Here is a 14,835-nt window from a genome sequence, read left to right as displayed (position 1 = left end):
CATGTACGAATAATCAAGATCTATATTTTTATCTGTTACCAACACCATCAACAATTGAAAGGGATTTTCTGATCAATTTAGATTTTCTATATACCCCTTTACTTACTTTTCACTTAATTGTTTTCATCTAATATGCCCAGTAATACTTACATAACTGTTCGCTGTAAGCAAAGTTTAAGTTTCCACATTTAAGACACTAAAAATTTATACCTTATCCACACAAATACCTTCTTTACATGGGAATGCAATGTCACAAAGAAAGGTACAAGATGCAAGGAAATCTTTGTCCTAGCCATGGTATAAAGCAAAAAAAGTGCTGGAGAAATATCCTTTATCCTCTCCAGCTGAGATACTTGCACAATGTGAAGTTATTTAATAAAATCCTTTTCCTAACAAATGGTACCTATTGACACTAGTAACTAGTAACTATTGACTCTGAAACAGCATTGTGTGCTTGCCACCTGTTGTGTGTGAGAAGGGACAGTGATGGATTTAGCACAGTGAGCAGGAATCCAATGATTCTTAACTCCAGTATTGGCACAACTTAAGTTAAATAATCCAGCCAAAGATCTGAACGTGTTCTGTGTTACTAGGACTATATATGCATACATAGGAACATGATAAGAATGCCATAAGGCCTTCATAGAAAAAGTACAGGCAGCAACTGAACTTTCTATGAAGGCTGAAAGTAAAATTAATCCAGTATGTTATTCACAGAACAGTATTTGCTCATCTTTAATGTAGAGTCAATGGAATGGTAAATTCAAGAGGGTCTGGATAATCCTTGGTTTTCTCAAAGAATAAAAAAGCATTAGGTAACAAGAAGTTATAAAAAGGAGTACATTTGGAAGGACAAAGTAGAATAATAGTACTTCAGAAAAAAAAAAGGAACAGAATACAGGAATAGGGGAGGAGCACATACCTTATTCTTTCCTCTTCTGTTTTTCTCACCATCTCATCACGGTACAAGACTTCCAAAACAGCCTCTCGTTCCAATTCCTTAAGGAAGTTCAAATTAAATTCACAGGCCATTTTCTCCAAATTTCACTTGTTCTGTAGACTCCTATCCTATGTGTTCTAGTATATCCAGAACAATGTTCTGGGTGTTAACTAAGTGCCTGTGCTCTTACTCAATTGGTGATGTGTTTCACTGTGTCATGCCCTTGAAGAGAAAAATGACTGTGTCTGTCTTCACACAAACCATCACTTAGGTGTCTCTGCAAACCAGGGAATATGAACAGTTATCAAGATCACAGCAATCTTGACTTTTTCATGTCCTTAAACTTCCTGTTCTTTTCTTTTTTTATTTTTTTTTCCACTGAAAGTAGTTCCAAAGGAGATGAGAGCTTGCAGCAATGTCCCAGACAGGGCTTTAACTGCCTCCAGATGGAGGGACAATATGTCAAGAAATAGTGTAAAGGAGTGAGGGGACTCGTTTGAGGTTTTTTATTTGGTTTTGTAGATATGGGATTTCTGGACCTAGGAAAAAAATGAAGAATATATGTTATTATCTCTTCTTTCCAAGACATTTAAAATAGTATGTGAAGAACACATTTTGCTACACTCAAACCTTTCATACACTAATTCAGATACAGGAGAGGTTTTAAGACAGTCCTGTTCTTCAAAGAGTCTCACCATAACGTCCATTAACACTCAGGTACATATCTTTGCATTTTTTGTACAGTTAAAATAAAATAACCAATAAAAAAGTTTAAGTTAGTTCTGACCACAGGCCTGCAGGTCCCGTGACTGGAAAATTCATAGTCCTTGTGACAAAATTTTTGAAGAAAAAAATGCCCCTTTCTAATCTCATTTTATTGAAAAGACAAAACATCACAAAACTAAGAGGAAAGACATTTCTAAGAGTCATTTTTATCAATTACCTATGTCTTTTAAGTCTAGATAAACAGTTTAATAACAAATAATGCTATTCTCTTTGTTAATACACCGAAACAGTAAAAAGTTATTCTTTTCATCTCAGTGCACTAACAATTTTGGCCCCAAACCAAAGAAGTTCATGTACAAGCACATGAGAAGTGTAAAATTAAAACAGAATCCCAACTGTAGTTTGAATGTATTCTGTGATCTTCATTTTTGCAGAACCTCCACCAAAATATAAAACAATTTTAATATACTTCACAGCAAAGCCAAGAGAGAGAATGGTTATTCAATTCAAACCAGCTTGCACACCACATTCATTTTCAGTACTACTGTCTGGCATCTAGTGCCTATTACAAGAAATGTAAGATAATTCTACTTACGGTACACAAAATGTTAAAGATGTGTACATGAAAGCTGGTTAAGCATTTCAAACTTAATCTGGAGTAAATACACACAGTCAGGCTCTAGGAAAAGGGTCTAGATGCTAGGTCAGAAGGGTAAAGCTTTCCCAAGGCAGTTACTGATGTTTCACTGATGGACCTCAGCTGAGAATCTGAACAACCATCTGTACTGCTGACACAATGTTGATTGCATTATTTTAAAATACTGAGTTTAATTTAAAAAAAGAAACAACTGAAAACCTAAACAAACAAACCCTCACCCACTAACACTTCATATATATATAGTGACAATGTATTTTTGTCAGTGCAGGTAATTACTTCACATGCAGCTTGCTCCAAATACTTAATTTATAGTTAACTTATTTCCCACCAAAAAAAGCAGAAGGTGATAACATGTATTTATAAACAGCAAGCATTCCATTCCTGTATGTTGTGTTCTTTTTTTTTTTGTAAAACCCTTCAGACACCAAAAGGAGAAAGCATTTCACAGAAGCAGTGTTAAAAGGGAAAAAAAAAAAAGATATTGGTTTCCTGTGCAAACAAAAGAGACAGAGATAGGCATAATCATATTTTATTTCCTTACCAACTGCAATTTCACAGGAAATTACTCATTTGAAACATAGAAAGCTTGAGCAATTTTTTAACACAATATACGTCACTTTCAAAAGCCCCTACATCCTTCAACTGCTTTCAGGGCACAAAGTTTTCCATATGTCAAGACTGTTTTGAGAAATGAGTTTCAGAGGACACACAGAATTTTATTTAGAGATGCACAAAACAAACAAACAAACCATTCGTTTCAGCTATTCAAACTTGCACAGATTTTAACACTGTGATGGAAGGAAGAGCTTAGACCCTCCCCTTATTTCTGATTTGTCTTGCTCACAGTTATTCCCCCTGGGAGACACAGTTTCTACCTTAGCCAGGGCAGGATTTTCCAGAAGTGCATTCAATCTCAGCCTCTTGTTGATACTGCAAACATCAAAACCAGCTGATTTAATATGTTACACTCCATACCCTATTCATAGTGATAAATCACAAGCACTGAATCTAATGCTAACAGGGAGCAGGATGGAAAGACTAGAATCATCTTCTGGTACTAAACAATGGAACAAATTTACTGCAGAGCAAAGTGCCAGGGCCCTCCATCCTGCAGCATTTGCCCTGTGCAGAGAGGAAAAAAGCCACCATGGCTCTCTCATGGCTGGGCAAGGTCAGCACACACTGCAGACAAAGCTTAAAATTCATCATGCAGCCAGCAGCTCTAGCAATATTGCACCTGCACACTTCTACAGTTGTTGGGTTTTTAATCTTCATGAAGATTTCAACTCTGGCAATCATTGTGTTCTGACAATTTTTCTTGCACATCCAAAGGTAACTTAAAATCTGACTTTATGATGAGGTAGCTCTCAGAATAAACAAAGTATTATAAAAGCATTGTAACCCCTGAAATGGGAGATAATTCTTGGCCCCAAAACAGACTTGAACTTGTAATCATTCCACAGAAGTGTTCAAATTGGACTGTAAAGCTCTCTACCACTGCAAAAGAGCTTTTCTCTTACACCAAAGCTGTCTGCATTAGATTAGGTTTTTGGCAGTAATAAAGAAGTGTCTTCAGTAATGGCCCTCTTTGACAGGAAGAAACAACATTATAAACCTTCGCAGATCCCCTCCTTTCTTGTTGACTCGTTGAATCCAGTTAACTAGTTGTTTTATGTGGTCAGTTAACCTCAAAGCTGAGTGTCTTCTACATAAAACCAAAAATAGCAGCAACCTCTTTAGTAAATACCATGACAATTTTTCCTTTTCAGCACAAAGTTCACATTAAAATAATACTTGAAGGGAATATGTTAATTACGTGTTTATTATTATTACATTTTATTTTAAATTATAGATGGATCAGTAGCTTTTTGAAAATATCATATGAAATCTCAAAGCCAATATAAGGGAGAAGGAATAACCAACATGGCTCTGCCTTAGGAGAAGACATGAATGCACTGAGTGCAATCTCAAAAAAATATACTTTTTTCTTTTATATCAGCCTAAAATAGTACATAGTTATGTAACTGAAGATCAATCAAGAGGTCTATCTAACACAAGATTAAGTTTGCAAAAGGTAACTTATTTTTTAAGTTTTTAAACTTAGAAACGCCTGACTTAGCAAGCCTTTCCTCAAAGCAATTTTACACTTAATGTATTATTGATCTCCTTTCAGATCCTTAAGCATTAGCAAAATAATGACAATTAAATAAGTATAAATAAACTAATCTTCTAAAGTGACAGTCTTCATTGACTTGAGATAATTGGATTACTTCATCCATTAACCCAGAAAATAGATGTAACACATCAGTAGCTAGGACACAGGTTAAGAAGGTTCAGGGTAAAAACGATCACAAAAGCCACTGTAATTTTTGGCTATTTTCTATTCATCTGAGGCCAATCTCATAAATTTATTCTTAGTTAAGAAAATTGCAGATGTTATTCTGTACTACATGGCTGCAACAGTTTAATTTTCACCCCCCTGCATGTGCACATGCAAATTACTTATAAGTCCTTTGATAATGCCTTACCAAAATTATATCTGTGATATAACACCCAACCCCAGAACTTAAAAGTGAAAATAAAAACAAACAACAAAACCCAACACAAACAATTAAGTTCCAGTTGTGGCTTTTCCGTTATACCTTTGCAGTTTGAAAAACATCATGCAAGTAGGTAAAAATGCATCCCTCTGTGCAATATCATATAGAATAGATTAAAATGATGTTCTTACCTCTTCAGCACCCCCCAAAGAAAGACACATGAAAGTAAACTGCTTTTAAAAGATGAGTAGCACTCTTATTGTTTAATTATCTTTTCTTAAAGAAAAATGGTGGCTGTTCTCCACTCCCTTTCCTTCCTTTGGGCTCTGATATTACTGATGTATGTTCAGAGAAGCATCCCCAAAACAGCTAAAAGTAAATGCACTCAGCAAAGAGCTAAAATGTTACAAAAGCTTTTGTCAAGTCTCTGGTTTTGTTACCAGCAACAAGCAAGGAGAAGATATTAATTTTTCTAACATTAAAAAGAAACTCAGCACATGAGACTATAAAAGCTGACTGATAAAATGTGCTCAGTCTTCAAGCCATACACAGGAAGAGAAGTGGCTTTGAGTTCTACATAGTTTCTTTTTCTGATACTATAGATGTGAAAATGCTTCTAACCACAATGGCTCTAGGACTTGCACAGAAAACTTGTAACTTTGTATCATAAGCAGTTCTTTCCTGGAAACAAAAGTAGTTTTCTATTTAGGTCTCTATAAAAAAGCAATTAGAATAGATAAAAGTTCAAAACAATTCATTTTTATGCACCTGCAAAAAGAAGAAAGTTATTTTACCTCACAGCTGGAAATCTGATCTCAGGTAACAATTGCAAGTTAAAATATTATTTGGATTGGATATCCCAATTCAGTGTATTACAGAACTAAGTGTGGGTAATGAAGTTCAAAATTACATCCCAATTATTTCAAAGTCTGGCAAATAAAAGAGGCTATTCTTACAGGACAATCTCCTTTCTTGTTCTTGGCTCTAACAAACTGTATGTACAACACAGAAGCACTCTTAGTGTTTCAGGTATTTTAAGATTCCTTATTTCTAGTAAAAATTAAACAAAGCACAGCAATTCTATTCATATGGCAAAGTTTAAGAGCCTGCATTTTTATAATCTCATGAAGTTAAATGGGTTCAAACATTCCCACCTGTGTTTGTCAAGTTTAATCACCTTCTTCAGCTGTATCATAGAAGGAAAGCAACCGTTAGTGGGGCATAGAACTATGCATATATGCATCATATTTGGTTAATTTGGGCCTTAACTTCAGTAAAAAGTTTAACTGAATGAAAGACCAGAACCAACCTGAGGATTCTAGCTACCCACAGTAACATAACAGTAGCATGCCAAATCCAGGGTGAGGAATATTATCCCTACCACCAGCTTTCCCCTAATGTTTCAACAAAGCCTTAATTGCCACACATGTAACTCACTGTATTTTTCCTTCTCATCCCTGGATGTGGAAAACTGTCACAGTGTTTTATACATGCTAAGAATGTAACCAAATTATAGCCTTTTGTGCTTTCGTTCAAACAAGCACCACTTATTCAGCCTTTCCATAGCCCTCGCCTTTCTGTCTCTGCTTCCAGCACAAGGCTTGGAGCGGGTCTGAGGGCGTGCTCAGTAGCCAGCCACAGTCCCACAGTATCCCTGCAAGATGGGCAGAGCTGGTGCTGCCTGCAGGGTGCCCACAGAGCCCCAAAGTGGGGTGACTGGTCAGGGGCTCCTTTTTCAGGAGGAACAGGAGGCAGGGCCTGACACAGGGTTGGAGACAAGGTCAAAACTGATTAGGGTAGCTGAGGCCCCATCAACAGGGCTGTAGCTCCAACAGCCTTCTTGATACAATGCCCAAAACTGGACACAGTAGTCCTTCTGCAGCCTTACTGTAGAGAGGGTAACAGGAATGCTGCTTCCCACGTCCTGCAGGCTATGTGTCTGTTTAGATGTCCCAGGATGGCATCTTTTTTTTTTTTTTCCACAGGACCTTATGACAAATTGAGATAAACTGTACCTAAACAACCCCCTACTCTATTGTCTATGAACATATACTGAGTGAGCTGACCCTGCCCCGTCTGTAATTGTAGAGCTGGTTATTCCTGCCTCACTATTGCCCTTTGCACTCACACCCCGTAAGTTATTTCTTCCTTCATCTAGACCATTTCTGCAGTTCATCCAGGCCATTCTGAGCCTGAACAGCATCTTCCACTGCTTAGAGCAGCTCTAAGAGGCTGGTAGCATCAGTAATTTGGACAATCTGTAAACACTGCACACACATGGAATCCACAAACTGTGACAAGTGTGCCCTTTAATTTCATTGTCCTGATTCTTACTCTGTCTGTTAAAAAAATGTGATCTGCTTAGAATTGTAGGAATTCAGATATTCTTCTGTGGTAGGTTGACCTTGGCTGGACATAGTGTCCACCAAAGCTGCTCTGTCACTCTCGTCCTCATCTGGGCAGGGGAGAGAAAATATAATGAAAGGCTCATGAGTTGAGATAATGACAGGGAGAGGTTTTCGGTATGTTTGGGCATTTTTTTTGCAGTTCCTTGGCATACATGAATTCATTTTTCTGAAACGAAGGCCTCGTTTTGAAGGTCTGCTTCCAGAAACAAGGTGCAGACCCATCTCCTCTCCCAGGGAAAGAGGAAAGGACATCCCAGGGAGGGACCTCTTGCATCACTGAACACAAACGGCAAGCTATCCGTATGAAAAGCACAGCCGTGACAAGCGACCTCCCTGTCTCTCAGCCCCAGCCTTTGGGATGCTTGACAGCGCCACAGCGGTCCCACAGCAGCCCCGAGCGCCATCTCCCCGCCCGGCTCCCGGTCGCTGTTGCTATGGCAACCGCGCCATCTTGGAGGGCGCTGGGTGGGAGCCCGAGCCCTGTCGGGCGCTCGGCGCGCAGGCGCAGTGCGAGCGGCGGGTGACGGGGTGCGCGTCGGTGGCGGCGCGAGCGGCTCCAGCGGGAACATGGACGAGTTCCAGTCGGGAGAGGAGGTAACGGGATGGGGGGGCAGAAGTAGGACAGCTTCCCGCCTGGCACCTTCTTTCAGGGTCGGCGGAGGGTCTCAGGCGGTGCCTGCCCGTCCTGGATCCCACCCCTCAGTGTCCTCCGCCGCCATCGCCCCGATCCCTGCCACCTTTCCTCGGGATGGAGCCGCGTGTCCCGGACAGCGGCGGGAGACGGGCCCGGCCTTTGTTCTGCTGCCCCCTGGGGAGCCGGCCCCTTGTCCGGGTGTGCGCTGGGCTCCTGTCCCCGGGCGGCGCCCGCCGCCCTCGCAGAGCTGCCGCTGCGGGGGCTCGGGGGGAACGCGGGAGGGGAGTCGTGGCTTTCTGGCTTCCCCAGCGGGATGAGGCGGTGTGCCGTGGCGGCAGGGTTGCCGGTGCGGTGTAGGTGTAGGGACGCTCGAGCAAGCTGTTTCTGTGCGGAAGGAGGGGTTCAAGCCCATGGTGTGCGCGTTAGAAACGCACCGATGAGGCGTGGTACCCCATTAGCAGGATTCGAAGTGGGATAAATCAAGGGTCTAATTGAGCACCCAGACAGTACTGCTCTTGCAGGAAGACAGTTTTTCCTGAGCTGTGACACTTACTTCACCGGCGTGTTGTGGCTGTGTTAGACAATGGGGAAGCAGCGAGAGGAGCGAAGGTGTGTCAGGCTTGTGCTGGTCTAAAAGCCTTCTCGCGGTTGCCAGGCTGGGCCAGTCTTAGACATAAATAACATACATACATTAACATACTCGAAAATCATTCTTATAGATGTTTTCGAATACGTTTTCAATAATTATTAAAGGATAGTACTGCTTTGCAGTTTGCGTTTGTTGCCTCGGAAGCGCGCCTTTTAAACAAGGCATTTGAAATGTCGTGTCTGCTTTCTTTGTGCCATAGAGGTACTGCAGGGAAATTGTAAAGCTTACAAATTTTTTAATACAAAATAGTGTTTATGCCGCCTTATTAAAAGGTGAACTGGTAGTGCTGCATTATTTGGCAACTCAGTTATAACACGTAAATCGCAAAGCTGGATATCAGAAATTTGTTCTCTTTTGTCGTCTCAGAAACGGAAGAAGATTGAAAAGTAACAGCAGCTCTAGAAGCATATTCTCAAATCTCTTTATTGTTTCAGTACAAATTAGATATTGAAATACCTTCAAGAAATTGGGTTGAATTTAAGTCATTTTACTTTGGTGAGCTGTGTTTGTGCTCAATATCATGTCTGAGCAGAGTTCGAGACTTTGTGAAGAAAAAAAAATGTATATGGTTTATCATCTTGCCTGACAGCAGTCTTCATGTCTGCCAGTGTGTCTGGCATGCATATTCTTAACTTATGCTCTTTGGGACAGAGTGTTTTAATAATTGTAGTTCTTACTTGGTTAAATACACTAGTGCACCTGTAAAATTTAGTACCAGGAAAATAAACAAGGCATATTAAAATTAAATCAAAGTCAAGAAGCTGAAAATAAAAGCCAAAATAAAGATAAAATAAAAAAATTTGCCACAGCACATAAAAGCTTTTTAAAATGTTAAAGTGTGCAAGCAAGCTGGTGCCTCCGAAGAGCTATAGAAAAGGAATTGCCTGCATGTCTCCTGGGATATGCTGTTTCTTCTGTCATGGAGAATGATCATCAGCTCACATCTTTCTGAGTGTCACATGTCATTGAAGCCAGCTAGGCTGTTCACCTTCTGATCAAAGATTTATGAAAGTAATGCTGAAATTCTCCTGTGCAGGTATAACTGCATCCTGCTTGCATATGTGAGTTTTGCTGTTGTTCATGTTTGTCAGCTGGAGAAGCTGACTGACCTCCCAGTGAAAACCCGGTCAACATGTGCTTGATTAGGTTCATTTTTACATCCTTAATCAGTCTTCTGAAATTAATTAGTGTGCTTTTATGTGCTCTTCTTTGGCCCTGGTTTGTGAGGTGTGGCTGTGAGGTCCCCCCAGCACTGACAGTGTGGTGTGTGTCTCACCTACACACCACATGGGGTGTGTGGGGAGCACCCATTAGTGCTCCCTGGCCCTGTGAGAAGGTGCCCCAGCAGTGGTGTTGGGTTGTTCAAGCCTCCTGACATGGGGGGCAAAAAGAGATGAGGGACTAAAACAAGAAAACCTACTAACCATACATGTAAATGGGTAGTAGATTTAAGATTAATAAAATGTTGGGGCCTTCTCTCTCCTGATTCCATGTGCTTAATCTTCTCCCCAGAGCCTGAGAGAAGGCTGAAGGTCCAGCGAGCTACATTTCCCCCTTGGTTTCCAAGGGGCAGTTTTGTTCTTATCCTCAGCTGAGATTGTTATGACAGTTTTTCCTTCAGCTGAGAATTGATGTTTTGTCGCATGGGTGCCCTGGAGATGTAGGTTTCATTTAACTGCAGGCTGTGTCTGCACACTGAGGTTTTCTCTGCGAGCCCACCCTGATGTGCAGACATGGATGCTTATTGTGAAAGGAGAATATATATGTACAGAAGTACTATACATGTGATTTTAAAATGCTTCCAAGTTAAAATTTGAAAACTTTCTTGACTTAAAAGGCCAACCAATATTAGTTCATCTCTTACTTTTCATTACTTTGCTAAGAATGTTCACTTGACTGGATTAAAGGAGCCAGAGTACATATGAGCAAATAAAGGAAGACTTGGTATCTGCTGACTTAGCAGAAACCTGACAAGCATAAATTAAACTTCTAGTGCATGTTCTTAACAGATCTCGAGCTCTCTAAACAGAAGAATATGTCAACTGATTATTTAAAATTCTACTTTTTTTGTAGGCTTCCTTTGTTGTCGATGAAGTCAGTAGCATCATTAAAGAGGTAAATTAACATTTTTGTTTTGTTGTTGTGAAACTATAGTATGTTTTATGCTGTGTGCTAAAAGATATTCAGTAAAATCTGATAACGGATATGTAATAAATTTCTAGATAGGTTGCTCTCAAAATATAGGTAACTGTTGATATAATCAATGTAGAGACTTTAAGGAGAAATGATACCCAGCCTTAGCTGTGATATGTATCACAAATCCAAAAGATAATTAAAATAATTTCATACATACCTCTCTGGTTGAAGTGCATCCCTATTAGAATTTCTAGGGGGATATTTTATGTTAAGCCCTATAGAAATAGATTTTATGTTTCAGTAAAATACAGCAGTTTTTTGTAGACTGTCTGCATATGCGTGTTACTGTGTTCTTTCAAGATGCTTTTCTCCAAAGTGAGATCATCTTTGGAATGACTGAACTATTCTTGTTGCTAAGAAACATGAATATTCTGTCTAGAAAATTTCCAGAGGGATTTGGAATTTCTCTTGTAAACTAGTGCAGTCTTTTTCTTGTTGCAAAATAACTCTTTTGGTCAGACTGTAAATTGAATACATATGCTTTAATACATGCTCCTGTCTCTTCTGAATTTGAAATAATTGTGGTTATTTTTAAAACAATTTCTGTGATGAAAAATGTGTCAGTGAAAAACATGTAGCTTTAACATACTTTTATTTCTATCTTAAAGGGGAAACTATCCTCATAAGTAAAATGGATTATTTGGCTGAAGGCTTATGCTCTGTTAGTAACCAGCAACTACATGGGTCTTTTGTTTTAATTTGGGGGTTTGTTTCCCAAAAATGATTCTGCTGAGAAATCTGAATTTCATTTCCATAGAAGAATATGTGTGAATGAGCCATTGTCATGTGCATTTTTTCATTCTCTTCAGGACTGTTCAAATGCCTTCAGACCATTTTCATAACTGGCTGCAGGACATTATGGTAGAAATTACAAATAGTCTGAATGTCACAAAATGACAGAGGATGGAATCTGTGATGCCTGGCTCAGATTCCTGGCTCAGACTCTGACCTGCAAGTTTATAACAATTAAAAACAGTTCCAACAGCCAGTGTGGACCAGCAGTGTTTAGGATTTTTCTGTGGGTATGGGGTCCATGTTGGAATGGGTTTGTGGGTGCCTTGTAGATGAACCCGGTGCAGCTTCTTTATGTGTGTGTCCCCAACAGGCCATAGAGGGTGCGATAGGTGGCAACGCCTACCAGCACAGCAAGGTGAACCAGTGGACAACAGGTGTGGTGGAACAGACACTGAGCCAACTCACAAAGCTGGGAAAGCCCTTCAAGTACATCGGTGAGCTCAACTTTCTGTTTTCAGTGAAAGCTGGTGCAGTCAAGTGCACTACTATGTGGGAGAAGATCTTTGGCAAAAACCATGTCTGTACACTGCTCCTAGGCATGCATATGTGTGTGTGTGTGTGTATGCTTTGCTGAGCAAAAGGTAGCTGAATGTTAATTAATGTTAGTGATAAATTAATAAAAGCTTCTCTACTGTCTAACAGTGACCTGTGTGATTATGCAAAAGAATGGTGCTGGGCTCCATACAGCAAGCTCTTGCTTCTGGGACAACTCCAGTGATGGTAAGGAGCGTGACTGTTGGATTTTTCAACTTGCAGCTTTAATGCCAGTCTCTTTAAGACTAGGCAGCATACTTTTCTTTTTTTCTAAGTGCTGGAGCTTTGGAGGAATAGCATACTTTTTGGTATTTTTTCCATTTGGCTGTGATGCTAATTGGGCTAGATATGAATAGAATCTCTAAAAACGCTTAGCTGTTGCAAAAGCTTCATTTTAAAGATTCTTAAAGTAAACAGTTATAAAGATGCATATAGGGGCATGCATTTAATCACTGTAACTTTCTTCTGTTTCTAAAACTCTTTTTTGTATTTGTAGGAACCTGCACTGTGAGATGGGAGAATAAGACCATGTACTGTATTGTCAGTGCCTTTGGACTTGCAATATAATTGCCTTGAAATCGTTCATCCTTCTCTTTTCTATTCCAGCACTTGATTCCACCTCCACTGAAACTGTGAATACCTGAACAACTTGTTTTTAATGTATTTTTAAAGTAACTTTTCTTCAAACGTAGAAATATGAGAACATGCTGTTACATGGTTTATGTTTGTACCTAGTATCCTACCAGTTTCTATACTTTCTTATCACTTCAAAACTTCTCTTCAAGGTGCTAATACTGAAATCTGCTGCAGTGTAAACACTTTCTCTAGATTTCTTTTTTAAGACCAGTATAAATGAGACACTCATTTTCACACTTTGTATTCTTGGTTAGCATTAAATTATTGAAATTCATAACCATTGGTGTGACTCATTTAAACTTTGTTATTGAAAAAAGTTCCAGTTATTTTAATTCTCTTCAAGGTACTTGAGGTACATATCAGAATACAAAGCACTTTCATAAATTTGAGAAGTCACTACAAAGTTGCAGGAAAATTAGAGTATCAGAAAGTAACTTGACTGCATTTTTGGGACCTATTTAATCTGACTGTATGGTGTTTAGGGTATGGAACGATAACAGAAATAACTATCTTCACTGAACAAAGACAGATAAGAAATTTTTCACATTCTAGAAGTGCTCGGTTCCCTGGTTCACTTCTGCAGCCAGTTACATGTGTCAAGTAGGTCTTGAACTTACTTGCTACCATCCATGTCGATTTTGCTGAGAGTGAGTGTGACTGAGTTCTGGTATTTAGTGAAACATGATACTTTCTGAAAGGGGAAGAAACTGCCCTGAGGCGAGGTGACTAAAAAACATGTGAATAAGTCTCCTGCCTTCTAAAGTTGCAGAGGAATAACAAGTGAAACAAGTTTTCAGGCTTGGATAAGGTTTTGTCAGCCAATTAAAGAAATGGGAGCATGCTATGAATTTCAGGAAGCCTCTGTGAACTGCTATGCTGCTTCTGTAAGCAGTAGCTCACTGCTAGTGAAGGTGAAAGAATTACAAAGCATGTGTGGGAGAGTATTCTTGGGCTACAGTCAGTTTGAGCCACCTGGATTTGCTTCTGCTTAGGAAGCCCTTTCCAACGTTTTCAGACTCTGGCTCTCACCTAAAGTGGTTTAGAGTGAGATGACAGCTGATACAACAGTATGTTTCAATGATCTGGAAAGATGTAATACTGAAAATTCAAATTACAATGGAGGATATAACATATCAGTTTCAAAACATTTCTGTAAACACATCTCCTTCATGATATCATTATTCTCACGTATGTCCTAGTGAGTGCTGCAGGGCTATATAGAATGTATATACCTCAACCTGAGGAGTATGCACCTACATTTCCATAGCAGAGAGCGCTTAGCATGGGTTTGACTAGAAACAGAACTCAGTGTCAATATTTGTTTCTTGGTGAAGCCATTCAAACATTTATCCTTTGTTCATGTTAATAAGAAGAAATCCCTTGATTTTTTTTGCTTTTTGTTCGTTCATGCATGTGCTGAGCTGCAGAAAAAAACCCACTTGAGATGGTTGTCAGTGTAAAGGTTGTATGGGAGGCAAACACTGTTGTATTAAAATAGAAGTTGTGCTACAGAAAGGTAGACAGTTTTATAGATAGTTTTATATGTGAGCAATAACCAATACTTCCATTATAACAGTTTTAGGACTACAGAAGGGGGTGTAGAGGTTGTTTTTTGGGTGGTGTTGTCCCCCTCCCATGAATTAAGATAGGGCTTTTCTGTAAAATTGTATAGCCACTGTTTCAGTTACAGTTTCAGTGTTCTGTAGTAACTGATTTTTAAATTTTAAATATCTTCAAACACCTTAGTTTCAATCACTTTTTTCAGAGACTGCTGGCCAACTTATCTCCGTGCCAAAGTAAAGTATTCGCGTAATGAGCTTGCAGAGTCCTTGCTCTAGGTAACTAATTGGCCTTAAGAAAAATTATTACTTACTGTGGACTGGAGTGTTCAGGAAGGTACTTATAAAGTCTCTCTGGTTCCTGTCTCTCTCTTACTGCTGTGGCTCTTCATATTCCTACACTTATAGAAATCGGGGACATGGCAGCCCTGTTCTGGAGGGGAGGAGGAGGAAGGGGGCAGCCATTTACTGTCACTGCCACAAATGAGTATGACCTGTCTTCCACCACTATGTTAACTAAAACCTAAAGGAAATGGCTTCAGGATTAAATGCTGCTAGTA

General features: G+C 39.5%; 2 protein-coding genes across 3 annotated transcripts in view; one reads left to right on the top strand and one right to left on the bottom strand.

Moving 5' to 3' along the window:
• The window catches only part of SYTL3 (synaptotagmin like 3), a 34,895-nt gene extending 27,212 nt beyond the window's left edge, over positions 1-7,683 (bottom strand). Inside the window, exons 1-2 of one of the 2 annotated variants that reach the window (XM_064649257.1) lie at positions 7,425-7,683; positions 923-7,319 (exon numbers count right to left, since the gene is read on the bottom strand). In XM_064649257.1, the coding sequence (XP_064505327.1) occupies positions 923-1,032 (110 nt within the window). In that variant the 5' untranslated portion in view covers positions 1,033-7,319; positions 7,425-7,683. Of the gene's footprint in view, positions 1-922; positions 7,320-7,424 lie in introns of those variants that run through there. The other variant, XM_064649256.1, reaches the window with a different exon arrangement.
• A 58-nt stretch (positions 7,684-7,741) lies between these two features.
• On the top strand, positions 7,742-12,993 carry DYNLT1 (dynein light chain Tctex-type 1). Its single transcript, XM_064649266.1, has 5 exons — positions 7,742-7,866; positions 10,629-10,670; positions 11,857-11,980; positions 12,189-12,266; positions 12,577-12,993. Exons 1-5 carry the CDS (start codon positions 7,840-7,842, stop codon positions 12,645-12,647), a joined length of 342 nt encoding a protein of 113 aa, XP_064505336.1. The 5' UTR covers positions 7,742-7,839; the 3' UTR covers positions 12,648-12,993.
• Positions 12,994-14,835: the final 1,842 nt, after the last annotated feature.

The sequence above is a fragment of the Pseudopipra pipra genome, chromosome 3 (assembly GCF_036250125.1).
Source record: "Pseudopipra pipra isolate bDixPip1 chromosome 3, bDixPip1.hap1, whole genome shotgun sequence".
Classification (NCBI taxonomy): Eukaryota; Metazoa; Chordata; class Aves; order Passeriformes; family Pipridae; genus Pseudopipra; species Pseudopipra pipra.
The sequence above is the reverse complement of the archived record's forward strand: the minus strand, read 5'-3'. Positions and strand labels throughout refer to the sequence as shown.

Excerpts from the sequence above, each read along its gene's own strand:
- DYNLT1 (XM_064649266.1), top strand. The coding sequence starts at position 7,840 with ATGGACGAGTTCCAGTCGGGAGAGGAG. Across the intron at positions 7,867-10,628 it reads AGTTCCAGTCGGGAGAGGAG|GCTTCCTTTGTTGTCGATGA; the intron begins GTAACGGGATGG and ends CTTTTTTTGTAG. Across the intron at positions 10,671-11,856 it reads TCAGTAGCATCATTAAAGAG|GCCATAGAGGGTGCGATAGG; the intron begins GTAAATTAACAT and ends TGTCCCCAACAG.